This window comes from Bos taurus, chromosome 4, assembly GCF_002263795.3.
Source record: "Bos taurus isolate L1 Dominette 01449 registration number 42190680 breed Hereford chromosome 4, ARS-UCD2.0, whole genome shotgun sequence".
NCBI lineage: Eukaryota > Metazoa > Chordata > Mammalia > Artiodactyla > Bovidae > Bos > Bos taurus.
In genome coordinates this window covers 52,165,589-52,183,907 of record NC_037331.1, presented here as the reverse complement: position 1 = coordinate 52,183,907, position 18,319 = coordinate 52,165,589, and the positions used below count along the sequence as shown (strand labels likewise).

Sequence of the window (18,319 nt, the reverse complement as noted above, 5' to 3'; positions counted from 1 at the left end):
CTTTGCCAGCTTCTGCTCCTGTACCAGGCTCCCTCCTGAGCCCTCATCTCCCTCTGCTCTTCCCTCAGGAGGTGAAAGTGCTCTGTTCAACTTATTCCCTGGCTTCTGAATTTATATTTTCCACCGGGCTACAGTTTCTAATAATAGATCTATATATCCTATAATCTACTTGATATCTTTACCCTGTTTTATAGGCATTTCAAACTTATTATTTCAGTTTGGATAGATTTCACCAACGTTTTCATCCCATACCTCAGTTCTATTCTTATTTTGCTTTTATGATCTAATAAATTACATTCCTTTTACAATCTTACTCATCCCAGAAACCTGGGTTCATTTTTTAACTGATTCTGTCTTCCCTTCATCAATGTATTCACAAGGCTTAATTCGTTTCACATTATTTGTTTAGTCACTCAGTCTTGTCCAACTCTTTGCACCCCATGGACTGTAGCCTGCCAGGTTCCTCTGTCCATGGGTTTCCCAGGCAAGAATACTGGAGTTGGTTGTCATTTCCTTCTCCAGGGGATCTTCATGACCCAGAGATCCAATCCAGGTTTCCTGAGAGTCACCTCCATTGCAGGCAGATTGTTTTACCACTGAGCCACAAGGGAAGACCAGTTTCACTTTAAGGATATCTTAAATTTGTCCCTTTCTTTTTATCTCCACTATCAGATACTTCAGTGCAAGCTATTACACATCTTAGCCAGGCCAAAACAGTAACCATCCAAGATGTAAATTCCACTTTTGAAATAGCAGTAGAATCCCTGTTCCTTAGGACCTTGCAGACTGGATGCACCATTGACATGTTAACTGGTCTTCCTGCTTGAAGTTACATCTATCCCTAAGTCCTTCTCCATATGGCAGGTATTACAGTTTTTGAAAATGATAGATCTAATCATGTTATTCCATGACTTAAAAGCCTTTAGAGCCTCCTGATTGCTCTTACAGTGAAAGCCAGACTTCTTAATATGCCTTACAGTAGTCCCTGCATGATCTCAGGCTTGCCTACCTTTCCAGCCTTGTCACTACCCAAGTTACTTAGCTCACTGTAGTCATACATACCAGACATCTCTGATCATAGGGCCTAAGGGCGCAGTCTCCTAATATAGGACGACCACACATACTCTTTCTACCCAAAATGTCTGGAGGCTTTTCTTCTTCTGTCTTTACCTCTTCTCAAACACACACACAGAGTTCACATTCATTTTACACATCCTTCAGATTTCAACCTAAATGTCACTTTCTTAGGATTAATGTTCTTATGGAGTCCTTTGCTCACCAGTTCCAAGTCAAAATTATATCCTCTCAAAGTAGTCTGTGATTATCACAAATGCATTTATAGGTGTGTGTGTGTGTGTGTGTGTGTGTGTATTTGTTTAGTGTCTGTCTCCTCACCAGGTGGTAAGCATAAGTTCTAGACTGTCAGAGACTGGGCCTAATTATTTTCATCATTATATCCTAGTATCAGGTACATTGCTTGGCACGTGGACACTCATATATGTTGCATAAATGAAAGATTACATGCCATACCAGATTGGGGAAGGGAAATTGTGTCTTTCAAGTATAAGAAGGGAAGAGACTTCATCTGTCTTATACATAAGGGAGCACAGGTTAGGTGGTCACTAAATGTTTTGAAGAAATAAAAGAAGGGGAAAGGAAAGGGAAAGGAAGAGAAAGGAAATGGAACATGAGAAAAGAGAGAAAAAGAAATTGGAAAGGGGGACAGGAAAGAAAATGGAAAGAACTAATAAATCTTGGGTTACTGTCCTTGATGAGAAAAGTTATATCAACTTCTTTATCTCTCACTTAGTGGAAAAAAAATAGGTAATGGCTGCTACCATGCAATAAAATATGAAAATGCTTTCTGTGATAGTTTTTGGTGATTTTGTTTTATATGCATATCTGGTTGAGAGAATGAGGAGTATCACATGGGGTTACCCTCAGCCATACTCCCTTGAGCATGCACTTTCTAATCAAAACCTTTTTCAAAGTCTTATAAAGCAAAGATGCATTTTTATGTTTCCTTACTTAAACTTATGTATAGCTACTTGTAATCCCCTCACCCCCACCTGTCATAAGACTTGACTTTGCATACCATTATAAGGAATATTTGTAAAAATATATTATGAACTATATATGTATGATTGAGTAAGTATAATTAGTCATTGCCTGCTTATCTCCAAAATTATAGAAAAATATGTCGTAACTGCAAGTGTGGCCAAGAAGAGCATGATGTCCTTTTGAGCAATGAAGAGGATCGAAAAGTGGGGAAACTTTTTGAAGACACCAAGTACACCACCCTGATTGCAAAGCTAAAATCAGATGGAATTCCCATGTATAAACGCAATGTTATGATACTGACCAATCCAGTTGCTGCCAAGAAGAATGTCTCCATCAATACAGTTACCTACGAATGGGCTCCTCCTGTCCAGAATCAGGCATTGGTAAATAATAAGGGGGAGGGAAGTCCCTTTATTAAAGTTCCTAGGCTACTTATTTAGGGCAGTTCCTTTAGTGACCTAATTGACCTCAGGTCTATTATTTTTTGGGGTTCCCATTACCTTGACTTCCAACTCCTATTGGACTTTTGGAAGTAAGATTAGATATCTCATAGAATTTTTCTCACTACATAGATAATCGGTGTTAACCTTTTCAAAGAAATGGCATGACATTTTCAGTAATTAAATGAAAAACATGTTCTGTATAAAGCTAGTAACTTCTTTGTTACTTTTGGGAAGATTTTTCTTAAGATGGTTAAAAAAATCTAAAGAATAGAATTTCTTTCAATTTTTTGTAACTCAAAAGGTGGTCAACACTATATTTCTTTTACTATATAAGGCAAAAAAAAAGCAATTTTGTGTCAAGCTCCTTCCACTAATATAATAACTAGATGAGACATTTGGAAATCTTTTAAGAGGGTTAGTTAAATCATGAGAATGAATCTTGTGATATCATTTTCTTATAGGATACTGATGATCCTTAGGCCATTCTGAACATGTAGCTTAAAAAATTGTTTTCTTTTGCAGTTATACAGTAGTATTTTTGTTTGTTTGGGGGGCTTTGTTTTTTTATGAATTTTATTGGAGTATAGTTGATTTACAATGTTGTGTTAGTTTCAGGTGTATAGCAAAGTAATTTTAGCACAAATAAGCATTAGTAACCCAAGTCTTTACAAAGTGAAAAAAAACTTTGCTTTCATGAAAAAATGTGTTCATATTTACTGACTAAATCTATTTATTGCTCCATTTTTAATGTTTTTTAATATATTAACATCTCAAGATAACTTGTATTATGAAGATCAATTGTTATTAATGGATAAAACTGAATTATTCAGTAATTTGATTCCAATGAGTGTTATATAGTATCGTTTGTCTGATGGCCAAGGCATCTCCCAGTTAACACTGGTCTCCTTTGTGGTCTAGGCCAGGCAGTACATGCAAATGCTGCCCAAAGAGAAGCAGCCAGTGGCAGGCTCAGAGGGAGCACAGTACCGGAAGAAGCAGTTGGCAAAGCAACTCCCTGCCCATGACCAGGACCCTTCAAAATGCCACGAGTTATCTCCCAAAGAGGTGAAGGAGATGGAGCAGTTTGTGAAGAAATACAAGAATGAGGCTCTGGGAGTAGGAGATGTCAAACTCCCCCGTGACATGAACACTCAAGGCCCCAACAAAATGTACATTCCTGGAGGGGACAGAAGCACCACGACAGCAGTAGGGGCCATGGAGGACAAATCAGCAGAACACAAAAGAACTCAGTATGTAAGTAAAGCAGTCATGACGTTAGCCCATTTGGTATATTTTACAGGTTCATTCCATTTCTTTGAATTGTGGGAGACTGGTGGGGGAAGTTGCATTCCTCTTGTTTCCAGAAGGGAGTAGATGAGGGAAGTAAATTGAGTTATAATTTCAGTTTAGGCTTATTTTAGAGAATTATTATGTATCATGTTTGAAACCTTGGTCTAAAGCCAAGTTTTCTGATTATCTGTTGCCAAAGATAATTACAAGTGTTATGTGTATACAGCAGTTAACATGGTGTCATGCTGGAATAAAACATACAATCTAGAATCTGTTTCTAAACATAATTTTGGTGTTAATTGTTTCTCTCTTCCCATAAATAAGAATAATATATGCTTAGGTTAATTTGGTTTTGCTCGTGTGAACATGCATAAAATTCAAACTTAAACATGTGGATATATAGTCAATCATACTTTTTAAAAATGTCTCCTAAGACAGGGAAATTGAAGTCATTTTTATGCCTTGAAAGTAGAAGAAAATTGTAACACAGATGAACCAAAAATAAGAACTAAACTTACTGTTATGTATTTCTCATAGATCCTGTTAGCATGTCAACCAACCAGGCTTAGTCCTGTATTAAAACAGAAAAAAAAAATGATAGAATAAGTTTTAAGGTAATCATTTTTGAGAGAACTACTTAAAACTGAAGTGAAAATTACTATTAGCCTTTTTCCATAAGCAACTTTGATTCAGTAAACAGTGCTCTGTTACATACTGGATGCAAGAATTACATTTGGAGAACCTAGAGAAAGCCAAGAGATTCCTTTTCACATATACTAACACCATACTGCCTATATGGACAAATTACTAATTTCAGTAGAAATTATTTCTCTTGGAAGTGGTTTCTGTGAATTCCTTCTGAAACTGTTGATGAGAAGCACCGGTTTTGGATGACTAGATTGTTTTGGCTGGTTTCCCTTTCAGTCCTGCTACTGCTGCAAACTGAGTATGAAGGAGGGAGACCCAGCCATCTATGCTGAAAGGGCCGGATACGATAAACTGTGGCACCCAGCTTGTTTCGTCTGCAGTACCTGCCATGAACTCCTGGTCGACATGATTTATTTCTGGAAGAATGGCAAGCTGTACTGTGGCAGACATTACTGTGACAGTGAGAAACCCCGGTGTGCTGGCTGTGATGAGGTATGTTCTTTAGGGCCACCCGCATGCAGGCTCCCTTTTGCGTCTTCCTGTGGTTCCCTCACCATGCTAACCAGGCCTCCCTTAGCGAGAGAGCAGAATGAATTAAGCCAGTATCGTGTGCTTTATTTACATCCAATGAAGTTGAATGAAAAAAACATTTCAGTCATTCTGAATGCCCATGTTAATTGTGTTGACAAATGAAGACTGTCCAGATACCTAAAACATTGATTTGAACTAAACCAAGTAATCATCCAAGTTCAAACTTTAGGTTATCCTCAGACTTCAAGCCCCCGAAAGTAGACTGATGTTCCTTGTGGATCTAAATCTGTTGTCTAAAGAACCTAGCTTGGTCATTTGAAGCAAAAAGGAAAAAACATGATTGATCTTATTTTTATCCTCTTCCTAGCTGATATTCAGTAACGAGTATACCCAGGCAGAAAACCAAAACTGGCATCTGAAACACTTCTGCTGCTTTGACTGTGACAACATCCTAGCTGGGGAAATATACGTGATGGTCAATGACAAGCCTGTGTGCAAACCCTGTTATGTGAAGAACCATGCTGAGGTAAGAGACACCTTGGGATTCAGTAGCCTTGACCTGCTTTATTTAGGTCTCTTACAAAGGAGAAACAGAAAGTACTACTCTCAAATAGGAAACAGGTGAACTCTACCATACGGTGTTAAAATCCGGTAATTCAAAAACAGTACATGCGTTGACTAGGATGAACCACCTCAAGACTCTGTATATGCAGTTTATACTATAAAGTGCTACTTGATAACCAAATCTCCGCCAAAAAAATTCCTTAATGGGAGTAAGATTGATTGATTCTCATCATACAGATGAGCTTTCACTTAAATTAAGGTTTTTAGAGACTGTTCATATGCCTTAGCTCTATTTGAATGTTTATAAATTTCTGTTCATGTTACCAGATCATGCACTGTGGCTTTGTTTTTGCTACCTGGAGATTGTACAGTGCCCTTTCTTAAACCCTCACTGAATTAATATATATGTGAAACAAAATTTCAGAACAAAATTTGACTTGCGTGTTTATTTGCATAAGCCAAACATTCAAATATTTCATGTGGAAGTACATATATGTATGTGTATACACACACAGAGACACACACATATGTGTATATGTATAAAATCGACTGTGCTTACACAGAGCTTCTATTGCATGATGGCCCAGAGATAGATAAGGAGTTGACCATATATGGTAAAACTTATAATCCAGGAATATTAAAAGGATAGATGTTTACTTTATATACAGGTAAATAAGTACTAAAGATCTCCCTGAACTATCAACTAGAGGAGACTCCTGGCTGAGGAATATAATGACATATTTATATAGTTCTAGAAGTATGATATTATTAATATGAAAATAAGGTTAAGAAGTTTTGGTGTCAGTGCCAATTTTCAACATTTACCCATTGCCTTCAGATATAATCCATCAGCCATCATTTTCTATCAACTCTTCTCATCAATGTATCTCAGGTTCTCACAGTTACAACTATTCCACTTCAGAGCTTTATTTTTTGTCATATTGATTATTATAGCGACCTCAAATTTGGCCTCCCCACTAACATTCTTCTTGTTCAAAGCTACCTTCCATAATGATGGAAGATAATCCTTCTAAAATGAAAACCTGATCATTAAGCCTTTACTTGATAGATCCAGCCCCTTCTTACCTATCCAGCCACTTTTACTAGTTGTTCAGTCGAGTCCAACTCTTTGTGATCCTGTGGACTGCAGCAGGCCAGTCTTCCCTACTAGTTATCTAACCCAAATCATATCATTTCCCAAGCTACCTGCATTTTGTAGTTTATACTGTTCTTTGTCTTCTGCTAACACTCATTCCTTTGTCTGATATATCTTCCTATTCTGTTTTTATTTATTTTTGGCTGTGCCACGTGGCTTGTGGGATCTTAGTTCCCTGACCAGGGATCAAACCCAGGCCCCTGGCAGTAAAATCACCAGGTATTAACCACTGGGTTGCCAGAGGATCCCCTTCCTGTTTGACCTGATTATGCATGCACACTCCTCCAGACTCAGTTTAAGCTTAACTTTTTCAGAACACCTTTCCTGATTCCCTACCCTTGTTCTACCCCTTTCTCTCTGGCTAGGCAGGATGTCTCTGTTCCCTTGGGGTTCTTTGTGTACTTACCCACATGTGTGATTGTCAATATCACACCTCTGTCTCTTCCACCAGACTGTAAATAGCTGGAGCATAGAGCTTCCCTCTATTTCCATACCCTCAATGTCTGCACTTAGGAAATATTTGAGTGACTGACTTGTGTTTTAACATTTCTCATTTTCTGTGAGGGTCAGCATGGACCCTCCTTATATCTGAGAATAAGATGTTGAATCACTATGCAGTCTAATAGATCATTTAGCTTAAAAACAATGCTTCTTTGAATGTAGTTGCAACAGTTCTCTACGGAAGAGGGTTGTCATAATAAGCAGTTCACTGTATTGTGTGTTACCTTGGCCTCAAGGACTAGAATGTAAACTCCATGAGGGCAGGGATTTTGTCTGCTGCTTTTCTGTACTATTTTCAACACTAGAACAACACAGGAGGCACTCATGTTTGTAGAATAAAGCTTTTAACAGATGAAGCTACTTTGTTATTAATACAAGCTTCTCTCCATTCCGTTGCAGTAGTTATTGGAGAGGAATAACTACAGAGAGAATGCAGGAAACTCTTAAATTATTTAGCTTTATAATATAGCATGATTTATTTTAGAAGGTGTACTTTCTCAATAAGATACACTGTTGCCATGTGCTTAATACTAAAATGAATATTTATCGCCTGAACAAAACTTAGGTGATAGCAGCATGCTAAAGGATATAAAAATTGGAAGATTGTCTAGTTCTGGGCATTGATCTGCTTAGATCTTTTAATTTTAAAAAGAAAAAAAAAAGGAGTGAGAATATAAATTATTTTTAGACCTAAAGTGAAAACCTCAACTCAAAAAAGGACTTTTCTGAAGAAAAAATTAACCTGGAAGAATGGGAAATACACTTAGTTTGTCTCTGCATGGTCTCTGGAATTCCAGTCTCAAATGGCCACCCCAAGATTTCACATCTCTGAGATTTCACAGGACCCTCCTGCTAGAGAGCAAGCATCATTATCAATTTTTTAATTTTATAATGTATATACAAATAAAATAAGTAGGAATTGAAGGAAATAATAACATATTGGATTATTAGCTTTAATTAAGAATTCAGGATAATCAAATATCAAGCATAAAGTGGTGAATGAAGTCCATCAGCTCCCTGACCAGTCCTGGAGTCTCCAGACCCTTAGTTGAGACCAGGGCAGCTTTCAGATTTACGAAGAATTAGGGATAGGGATCCGGAGAAGGCAATGGCAACCCACTCCAGTGTTCTTGCCTAGAGAAACCCAGGGACGGGGGAGCCTGGTGGGCTGCCATCTATGGGGTTGCAGAGAGTTGGACACAACTGAAGCGATTTAGGAGCAGCAGCAGGGATAGGGATTGGTAGTTTTTACCTGGGGCACGTCAGATTTAGGGATGAATGGCAATCAAATTATTAATAAACATAAATTTTCTGAAGCCCACAAACCCTACATTCTATGCTATTTCAGTTCAGTCACTCAGTCATGTCCGACTCTTTGTGACTCCATGAACTGCAGCACGCCAGGCCTCCCTGTCCATCACCAACTCCCGGAGTTTACCCAAACTCATATCCATTGAGTCAGTGATGCCATCCAACCATCTCATCCTCTGTCATCCCCTTCTCCTCCTGCCTTCAGTCTTTCCCAGCATCAGGGTCTTTTCATATGAGTCAGCTCTTCGCATCAGGTGGCCAAAGTATTGGAGTTTCAGCTTCAGCATCACTCCTTCCAGTGAACACCCAGGACTGATCTCCTATAGGATGGACTGGTTGGATCTCCTTGCAATCCAAGGGACTCTCAAGAGTCTTCTCCAACACCACAGTTCAAAAGCATCCGTTCTTCAACTCTCAGCTTTCTTTATACTCCAACTCTCACATCCATACATGACCACTGGAAAAATCATAGCCTTGATTAGACGAACTTTTGTTGGCAAAGTAATGTCTCTGCTTTTTAATATGCTGCCTAGGTTGGTCATAACTTTCCTTCCAAGGAGTAAGCGTCTTTTAATTTCATGGCTGCAGTCACCATCTGCAGTGATTTTGGAGCCCCCCAAAATAAAGTCAGCTACTGTTTCCACTCTTTCCCCATCTATTTCCCATGAAGTGATGGGACCAGATGCCATGATCTTCATTTTCTGAATGTTGAGCTTTAAGCCAACTTTTTCACTCTCCTCTTTCACTTTCATCAAGAGGTGCTTTAGTTCTTCACTTTCTGCTATAACGGTGGTATCATCTGCATATCTGAGGTTATTGATATCTCTCCCGGTAATCTTGATTCCAGCTTGTGCTTCTTCCAGCCCAGCATTTCTCATGATGTACTCTGCATAGAAGTTAAATAAGCAGGGTGACAATATACAGCCTTGACGGACTCCTTTGCCTATTTGGAACCAGTCTGTTGTTCCATGTCCAGTTCTAACTGGTGCTTCCTGACCTGCATACAGGTTTCTCAAGAGGCAGGTCAGGTGGTCTGGTATTCCCTTCTCTTTCAGAGTTTTCCACAGCTTCTTGTGATCCACACAGTCAAAGACTTTGGCATAGTCAATAAAGCAGAAATAGATGTTTTTCTGGAACTCTCTTGCCTTTTCCATGATCCAGTGGATGTTGGCAATTTGATCTCTGGTTCCTCTGCCTTTTTTAAAACCAGCTTGAACATCTGGAAGTTCACGGTTCACATATTGCTGAAGCCTGGCTTGGAGAATTTTGAGCATTACTTTACTAGCATGTGAGATGAGTGCAATTGTGCGGTAGTTTGAGCATTCTTTGGCATTGCCTTTCTTTGGGATTGGAATGAAAACGGACCTTTTCCAGTCCTGTGGCCACTCTGAGTTTTCCCAATTTGCTGGCATATTGAGTGCAGCACTTTCACAGCATCATTCAGGATTTGAAATAGCTCAACTGGAATTCCATCACCTCCACTAGCTTTGTTTGTAGTGATGCTTCCTAAAGCCCACTTGGCTTCACATTCCAGGATGTCTGGCTCTAGTTGAGTGTGAGTGATCACACCATTATGATTATCTGGGTCATGAAGATCTTTTTTGTATAGTTCTGTGTATTCTTGCCACCTCTTCTTAATATCTTCTTCTTCTGTTAGGTCCATACCTTTTCTGTCCTTTATTGAACCCATCTTTGCAGGCTTCTCTGGTGGTTCAGATGGTAAAGCATCTGCCTACAATGTGGGAGACCCAGATTTGATCCCTGGGTCAGGAAGATCTTCTGAAGAAGGAAATGGCAACCGACCCCAGTACTCTTGCCTAGAAAATCCCATGGACAGAGGAGTGTGGTAGGCTATACTCCATGGGGTCACAAAGAGTTGGACACGACTGAGCTACTTCAGTTTCACTTTGCATGAAATGTTCCCTTGGTATCTCTAATTTTCTTGAAGAGATCTCTAGTCTTTCCCATTCTATTGTTTTCCTCTGTTTCTTTGCATTGATCACTGAGGAGCTATTTGTAAGGCCTCCTCAGACAGCCATTTTGCTTTTTTGCATTTCTTTTTCTTGGGAATGGTCTTGATTCCTGTCTCCTGTACAATGTCACGAACCTCCATCCATAGTTCATCAGGCACTCTGTCTATCAGATCTAGTCCCTTAAATCTATTTCTCACTTCCACTGTATAGTCATAAGGGATTTAAATTAGGTCATACCTGAATGGTCTAGTGGTTTTCCCCACTTTCTACAATTTAAGTCTGAATTTGGCAACAAGGAGTTCATGATCCGAGCCACAGTCAGTTCCCAGTCTTGTTTTTGCTGACTGTATAGAGCTTCTCCATCTTTGGCTGCAAAGAATATAATCCATCTGATTTTGGTGTTGACCATCTGGTGATGTCCATGTGTAGAGTCTTCTTTTGTGTTGTTGGAAGAGGGTGTTTGCTATGACCAGTGTGTTCTCTTGGCAGAACTCTATTAACCTTTGCCCTGGTTCATTCTGTACTCCAAGGCCAAATTTGCCTGTTACTGCTGTTTAGTATGTTAAATCTTTTTACCAAAACAGTTTCCTTAATTGTACATAGAACAGTAGTTATCACTTTTTTAAAATTGCAGTGAATACGTGAGTTTTGAAAGATTATAAAATGATCTAAAAATATTATTAAAGGGCTGAGATACAGAGGGTAGATCATGATCTAAAATCAGGGGAATAAAAAATTGAGTGTGAAAACAACAAAGAGCTACATTCTAAATGAATTACAAAGCTATAAAAATGAATTTATACAAAAGCAATTGCTTGCATGGTGCAGCTTCAGATTAGGAGTCATTGTAATCAAAACAGTCATTTTTGTTGTATTTAGGATTGATCATGCAAAGATCTCCCCTGCCTCTCAGGGAAGACTGGGTTGACATAAACTGTGAAATAAGGAGTTACAGTCTCTGTAATTAGAAACCTTGCAGTTATCTAAAAATATAGAAAGCATTACTATATTGCAGGTCTGAAATGGATATCTGTACCAAGGCCTCGCACCACATGCTAAATCAATTCACCCAGTGAGTGGCAGTCACACACCTGTGACCCTCCTCATCCCATCCACCTTCATCACACAGGAATTCCTGACAATCACATTAAGAGACCAAGAGTGCAGAAGATTAGCCACTTTTATGTAACGCTGGACAATCTTACTGGTTTCTTCATTTGTTATAAAATATTTAAAAGAAAAATATTAGTCAGTTTCATTCATAACACATATAAACAAGAAGGCATATGAACTATCTAATGTTTTGGAGCTCTCAGTTGGGTAGTTTTGTCTTCTGCTGTAATAATGCCAGTTATTCATTTATTTTCTCGCTAAACATGTTCAGCTAAAGAAGAAAATTATGTGTGTTTGCGGGTGTGGATGTGTGTATCTCATATTTATCTGTACATAACATACATATATACTGAATGGCATATTGAATATAAGTGCTAATATTCCATGATATTTGATTTTACATAAATTATAACATGACAGAAGAGATATTTTTAGTGCACACTAATTATTCTCAAACACTGTCAGTATTTTTGATTGAGTCCTGAATTATTTTGAACATAGTTTTCACTTGTGTGTGCTAAGTCACTTCAGTCGTGTCCGACTCTTTGCGACCCCGTGGACCATAGCCCGCCAGGCTCCTCTGTCCATGGGATTCTCCAGGCACGAATACTGGAGTGGGTTGCCATTCCCTTCTCCAGATTTTCACTTACTGCTGTCTAGAAATTAGTAGTGTTAATCATCTCACATGTCATAGGTAAGACTGGTAAAATTATCACTTCAGAGCTTTAGTGAATGAGGAAAAAATCTTTAAAAAAGACTATTTTTTAGAGCAGTTTTAGGTTTATAACAAAATTAAGAGGGAACTACAGAGATTTTTCCCATATATTCCCTTCTCCCACACATGCATTGCCTTATGCATTATCAACATCACTCACAAGAGTGGTGCGTTTTTTAACAAGGATGAATCTACATGGATATATCATAATCACCCAAAGTCCATAGTTTAGCTTAGAGTTCACTCTTGTTGTGTATTCTCTGGTTTGGACAAATGGCATATATCCATCATTGTAATATCATACAGAATATTTTTACTGGCCTATACGCCCTCTGTGCTCTGCCTGTTCATCTCTTCAAGCTGCCTGTCTCCTACTCCATACCCCTAGCAACCAGTGATCTTTTTATTTTCTCCCTAGTTTTGCCTTTGCTAGAATGTCATATAGTTGCAAGCATATAGCATATAGCTTTTCCACATTAGCTTCTTTCACTTAGTAATGTGCATTTAAGTTTCCTCCATGGCTTGATAGCTCATGTCTTTTTAGCTCTGAGTAGTATGAATGTGGAGACTTCCCTGGTGGCTCAGACAGTAAAAGCATCTGCCTACAATGCGGGAGACCCAGGTTCGATCCCTGGGTTGGGAAGATCCCCTGGAGAAGGAAATGGCAACCCACTCCAGTATTCTTGCCTGGAAAATCCCATGGACAGAGGAGCCTGGCAGGCTACAGTCCATGGGGTTGCAAAGAGTCAGACATGACTGAGTGACTTCACTTGAGTATGAATGTATTATAGTTTCTTTATCCATTTACCCACTGATGGACATCCTGGTTGCTTCCAGATTTTGGCAGTTACAATTAAAGCATCATGTGCAGGTTTCTTTGTGGACATAAGTTTTCAAGTCATTTAGATAAATACCAAAGAGCGTGACTGCTGGAGTATATAATTAAAGTACGCTTAGTTTTCTTATAAGAAACTGCCAAACTGCCTTCCACACGAGTTGAAACATTTTGCATTCCCACCAGCAAAGGGTGAGAGTTCCTATTGTTCCTGCCAGCATTTGTGATATAGGAAAAATCATAAAACTTAAAAAAAATAACTGCTAATATACAATCTAATAGATACAGTGGAACCCAACACACTGCTTTGGAACTTCAAGACTTTCTGCCTTGAACACCCATGGCTTATCTTAGAAGCATCAAGTGCTGTTTGGACTTCACCTGTTATTTCTCACATGCTCCGCATATAACTATGAAGGTTAACTAGAAGGTCATTCTCAGTTGTGTATCTTTAAGATTGTCATTCTTGGTTTATTTTGCCATCTAAAGAAATGCGTTGTTTGTTCTAACGTGAAAATGTTATCATCACAGTTTGATCTCTCATCCTCTTCTCTTCTTTGTATAACTGCCTTAACAGGTATGTCAAGGATGCCACAATGCCATTGATCCCGAAGTGCAGCGAGTGACCTATAACAACTTTAGCTGGCACGCGTCCACAGAGTGCTTTCTGTGCTCCTGCTGCAGCAAGTGTCTCATTGGGCAGAAGTTCATGCCCGTAGAAGGGATGGTTTTCTGCTCCGTGGAGTGTAAGAAGATGATGTCCTAAGAGGAGAGCACCAAGCAATATTGAGCCCTAGCTATCCAGAGTGGTCTGCATTTCTACTGTAAAATGCAATTTGGAAAAATAAAAGGAAAAAAAAAAAAACTATAATGGAAACCAGGAAATTTTGTTCAGTATCTTTCTTTGATGTTTTTCCTAACCAAATTTTTGCATCTCAATTTTTAAAACCTGCTTTAAGCATTTAATTTTTAAAATGGTAAAGAATTTTACCTTTCTTTGGCTTTCCAGATGTAAAATCTTCTGAGTTGAAAGCTTGAGTTTAATGTCTTCATATTCCTACCTTCTTCATGCCAAACACAATATATATGAAACACTTAAAAGTTAGTGTTTGAATGGAAAGATGAGCATTTCATGTTCTATATTCTGTTTCCCTTCTTGTATAAAATGAAAAGGAAATTAAACTTGCCCTAATGCCAAGGCTGTACTTTTATTGCCTCATCTTATTTCGCTGAATTTTGTAGTGATACACAGTGAATTCTTTTGACAGAGAAAATAGAAATGCAGCATAGTATGAAGAACCGTTATCATTTTAATGTCTATGCATTTGCTATTTCCTAACTTAGGCAGAAATGGCTTTACTGCATATCTCTATTTTTTTTTTAATCTGCTCTACCTCTCACTATCCTCTTTGTAAGCTGATGACCTCCATTTGTGGCCTTGAATATTTTATTGTCACGTGTGGCTTCCACACTTTTTACTTCTATAGATGATTTTTGGCAAGCCACTCATTTATGTTATATTTTCAATCCAAAGAACATGTATACTTTTTTGTATCCAAGAAACTATAACTTGTACTCTTTGCACTTGGCTCTGTGGTTTGAATAGACTTTTTGCACGGTTTCCATTCTTTTCTAATGGATACTGTCCTATGATATGATGACTGTTTGTGGATATATAACAAATGTCTTCTTTGCCTGTGTACTTCCTTCCTTAGGTATTTCTAATGTTTATTTTTCCTTTTCTACTTCCATACAAACCTATGCACTATGAAAATTAAATGGAATGAATGATATATGTATTACTATTCAAAATAAAGTCTCTTTCACTTTAATAATTATACCTTTATTTTTTGTATCTTTTTCATTTGAGAGCCAAAAAGTCCTTCTGCAATTAAGCATTTGTTACAGCAGGGGGCAGTGTTTCCAAGGATAAAAAATAACCTGACAAATAAGGGCTACTTCCTGACAGAACAGAAACTAGACTTTTCATTATGATGAAGGGATAAGTTTTATGAAACTTCATAATAAGTGAAAGCATTTAAATAGTTGGTTTTCAAGTCATGCACGAGTTTTTTCTTTCAGAAAAAAGAGTGTCATTTTAATTGACATCAGGAAAGCTACATTCTTTGCAGGTAAGTCTAACGAAGTATTAACTCTTATACTCAAACTGCAACTCTGGATTTCTATGAATTTTTTTTCACAGCAGCCTATTGTGAAAAAGGAAGCAAATGTGGAATAGTTGCAGCTTTGTTCTTCCTAATATTAGCAGGTTATGAGGGTTTGTTTTTTTTTTTCCCGTCAGTCTAAAGTATTTGTCACAGTAGAAGTAGCACTTTTCTCTGACACATACCCAGGATAATTTGATTATTTTTGAGCTCATATTTGTTTGGCTAATAGTGTTTCTCCTAAATTTTATACCCCACACCCCCACCCATCCTAACTCCACACTCACTAACATACCAACGTCCACATCTGTTCCCTCTCTGCGTTAGGCTTTCCTCAGCCATGAAGAAGTGAGTTGAACACGTCACCTTATCCAAGAAGTAATCTAATCCTACATATAATTTTAAATGCTAATGTCACAGATATCCATCATTGTCTGTATGTATCACTTTATGCTTTCTCTCGTTTACCTTTGTCTCAAATGGCAAAAGATGTATTTCCACTGCATTTTTTCTGTGAGGTTTAACAGCTTAATTTTCCCAAACATGGCTAAGTGAGAATAAACTGAAACAATTTCTCTGCGTGTTAACAGAACTACTCTTCACAGGTCTGCCTGCACAGCCTCTTCTCTCCTGGAGCTGAGATTGAAGCAGGCTGTTTTGGAGATGGAGAGACTCAAGAAATTTGGTTAAATCCATCTCTCACTACCTGAGATACTGATTGCATGAATATTAGGTATTTCCGGAAAGAAGAAACTACTTTGCCTGAGGAATACAGAACCTTTCTTTTGATTCATTCCCCTGACTTAGTTTTACTTTGGCCTTGTAATACAATAGAATGATCTGTAATGAAATGTAATGCAAGAGAATGTGCACCATTTTCATTGTTCATCACACTTTTTTTTTTTTAAGGGTTTTCAAATACTTTGCCCTTTAAGTACTTAAAAAGAGAGTAAGATGGTTACTAGATTCTATAAGATTTTCTTTTTCTCTAGCACTTAGGATATGGTCACCCCATTTTATATAGTCATGACTTTATATTCTGCATTGACTTCAATTCTAAATAATGGCTTACTTGATACAGGTGCCAGCAGTAAATCCTTCCCTTGCAATGGGGAAAATATAAGAAAGTAATATTTCTATCTGAATGTGTGCATTTTTTCCTTCAAAAATAGATATGAAGAATAACCTTTTGGCCTACTTACTTCCTATGGGGTCAATAAGTGGAAATTTCTATCATCCAAATCCCATTTAAATTATATTTTTCAAATATATAGCTTATCCCCTTTTTGAGAAGGCAGTGGCACCCCACTCCAGTACTCTTGCCTGGAAGAGCCCATGGACAGAGGAGTCTGCTAGGCTGCAGCCCATGGGGTCGCTAAGAGTCAGACACGACTGAGCGCCTTCACTTTCACTTTTCACTTTCATGAATTGGAGGAGGAAATGGCAACCCACTCCAGTGTTCTTGCCTGGAGAATCCCAGGGACGGTGGGGCCTGGTGGGCTGCTGTCTATGGGGTCGCACAGAGTCGGACACGACTGAAGTGACTTAGCAGCAGCAGCAGCATAGCAGGCATTTGACTAACATGTCTATGTATTGATAATTAGCAGTTGAGAGACCCTTAACCTGAAAGGGACTAGATCAGGAGGGACAGGATACTGGAATATGAACCACACAATAAAGGTACCACAGACAGTAAGAAAATAAATGTCTTTTCCCCTCTTATTCACCTGTTCAGCAGTGAGTACTTGAGAACAGCAATGTTAGATGCAGAAAGAGAAGGGAGATATTTCTTTCCTGAGACCCAGGAAGTTCGAAAGATTTTGACACATCAGTTGGTGGAGTATATTGAAGTAATACATTTATCATCCTTATTGGAAGAATTAGACATATTAGAATGACTAATCATGAACTCATTCACAGAATTTGCATATCCTGTTCATCTTTTAAGGGCTTCCCAGGTGGCTCAGTGGTAAAGAATCCTCCTACCAATGCAGGAGATGCAGGTTTGATCCCTGGGTTGAGAAGATTCCCTGGAGTAGAAAATGGCAACCCACTCCCATAAGCTTGCCTGGAGAATCCCATGGACAGAGGAGCCTGGCAGGCTGCAGTCCAGATTGCTTCAAAGGGTTGGACATGACTGAGCACACATGTATTCATCTCTAAACAGAAGGATTTTGCTCTTAACTTTTGAATACAATTGTAATTTTAAGAAATCAGTGTATTTTTGCTATCCAGTCCCTTTAAGAAATACAAGTTGCTTAAGAGACTAGTCATCATACTTTTTGGTATGGTGTCTTATTTATTTATTTATTTATTTTTGAAATGAGGGGCTGAAGTTGTTTTTCCTTTAATCAACTCTAGCTGAAACTTCTGTGACTCTGAAGTCTTCAAGCACAGATTTCCAAATCTGACTTTGAAGTATTTCAGCCCAATTTCACCAAAGTCAAGAGATTCATTACTGACTCATTCTTAAGGAATTTTCAACACGCAGTGTTTAAGCTCATCCAACTTCACCATGGTTACCAAAGAGACACCACAGCCCAAGATGAGCATTAAGCCTTTGTCTTAAGATGCCCTGGCATATCTGAACTTGTCTTCTGGCTGTTCACTTAATTCCTCAGAAAACTTATGACTCCATCAGTGTCTCCATAAAATAGCACTTTACCACACATTCTTGCTAGATATGTCCTGCCCCTCCCAGACCTCTCCCAATTTGAGTGCTCAGTGAGAACTCTTAACATTGAACTGGATATTCATGTATATGAAAGGACTCACTGGGGTACATGGGTGTGTTTTGAGCAAACAACCTAAAACACATTCTTGCTTGATTAATGAGATTTTTTTTCATGTATTTACTAGATGTTTAAATACCTTTAGCTAAGTATTTTGTCTCTTCATGGGCTGACAACATGGCATTGTAGCTTCTATTTAATCTGATAATGTATTTTGAAACCCTCAAGACATCATTAACCTTTCATATTGTTTTGAATGGCATTTTATGCTGACATTTTTA

At 38.3% G+C, this 18,319-nt stretch overlaps 1 protein-coding gene across 4 annotated transcripts in view; it reads left to right on the top strand.

Moving 5' to 3' along the window:
• Positions 1-14,981, top strand: part of TES (testin LIM domain protein) — a 56,012-nt gene extending 41,031 nt beyond the window's left edge. For 3 of the 4 annotated variants that reach the window (XM_005205432.5, XM_059885658.1, XM_010804218.4), the window contains exons 3-7: positions 2,192-2,444; positions 3,423-3,758; positions 4,719-4,934; positions 5,341-5,499; positions 13,719-14,981. In XM_005205432.5, the coding sequence (XP_005205489.1) occupies positions 2,192-2,444; positions 3,423-3,758; positions 4,719-4,934; positions 5,341-5,499; positions 13,719-13,907 (1,153 nt within the window). In that variant the 3' untranslated portion in view covers positions 13,908-14,981. The remainder of the gene's footprint in view (positions 1-2,191; positions 2,445-3,422; positions 3,759-4,718; positions 4,935-5,340; positions 5,500-13,718) is intronic. The other variant, NM_001046390.2, reaches the window with a different exon arrangement.
• The last annotated feature ends 3,338 nt before the right edge of the window (positions 14,982-18,319 follow it).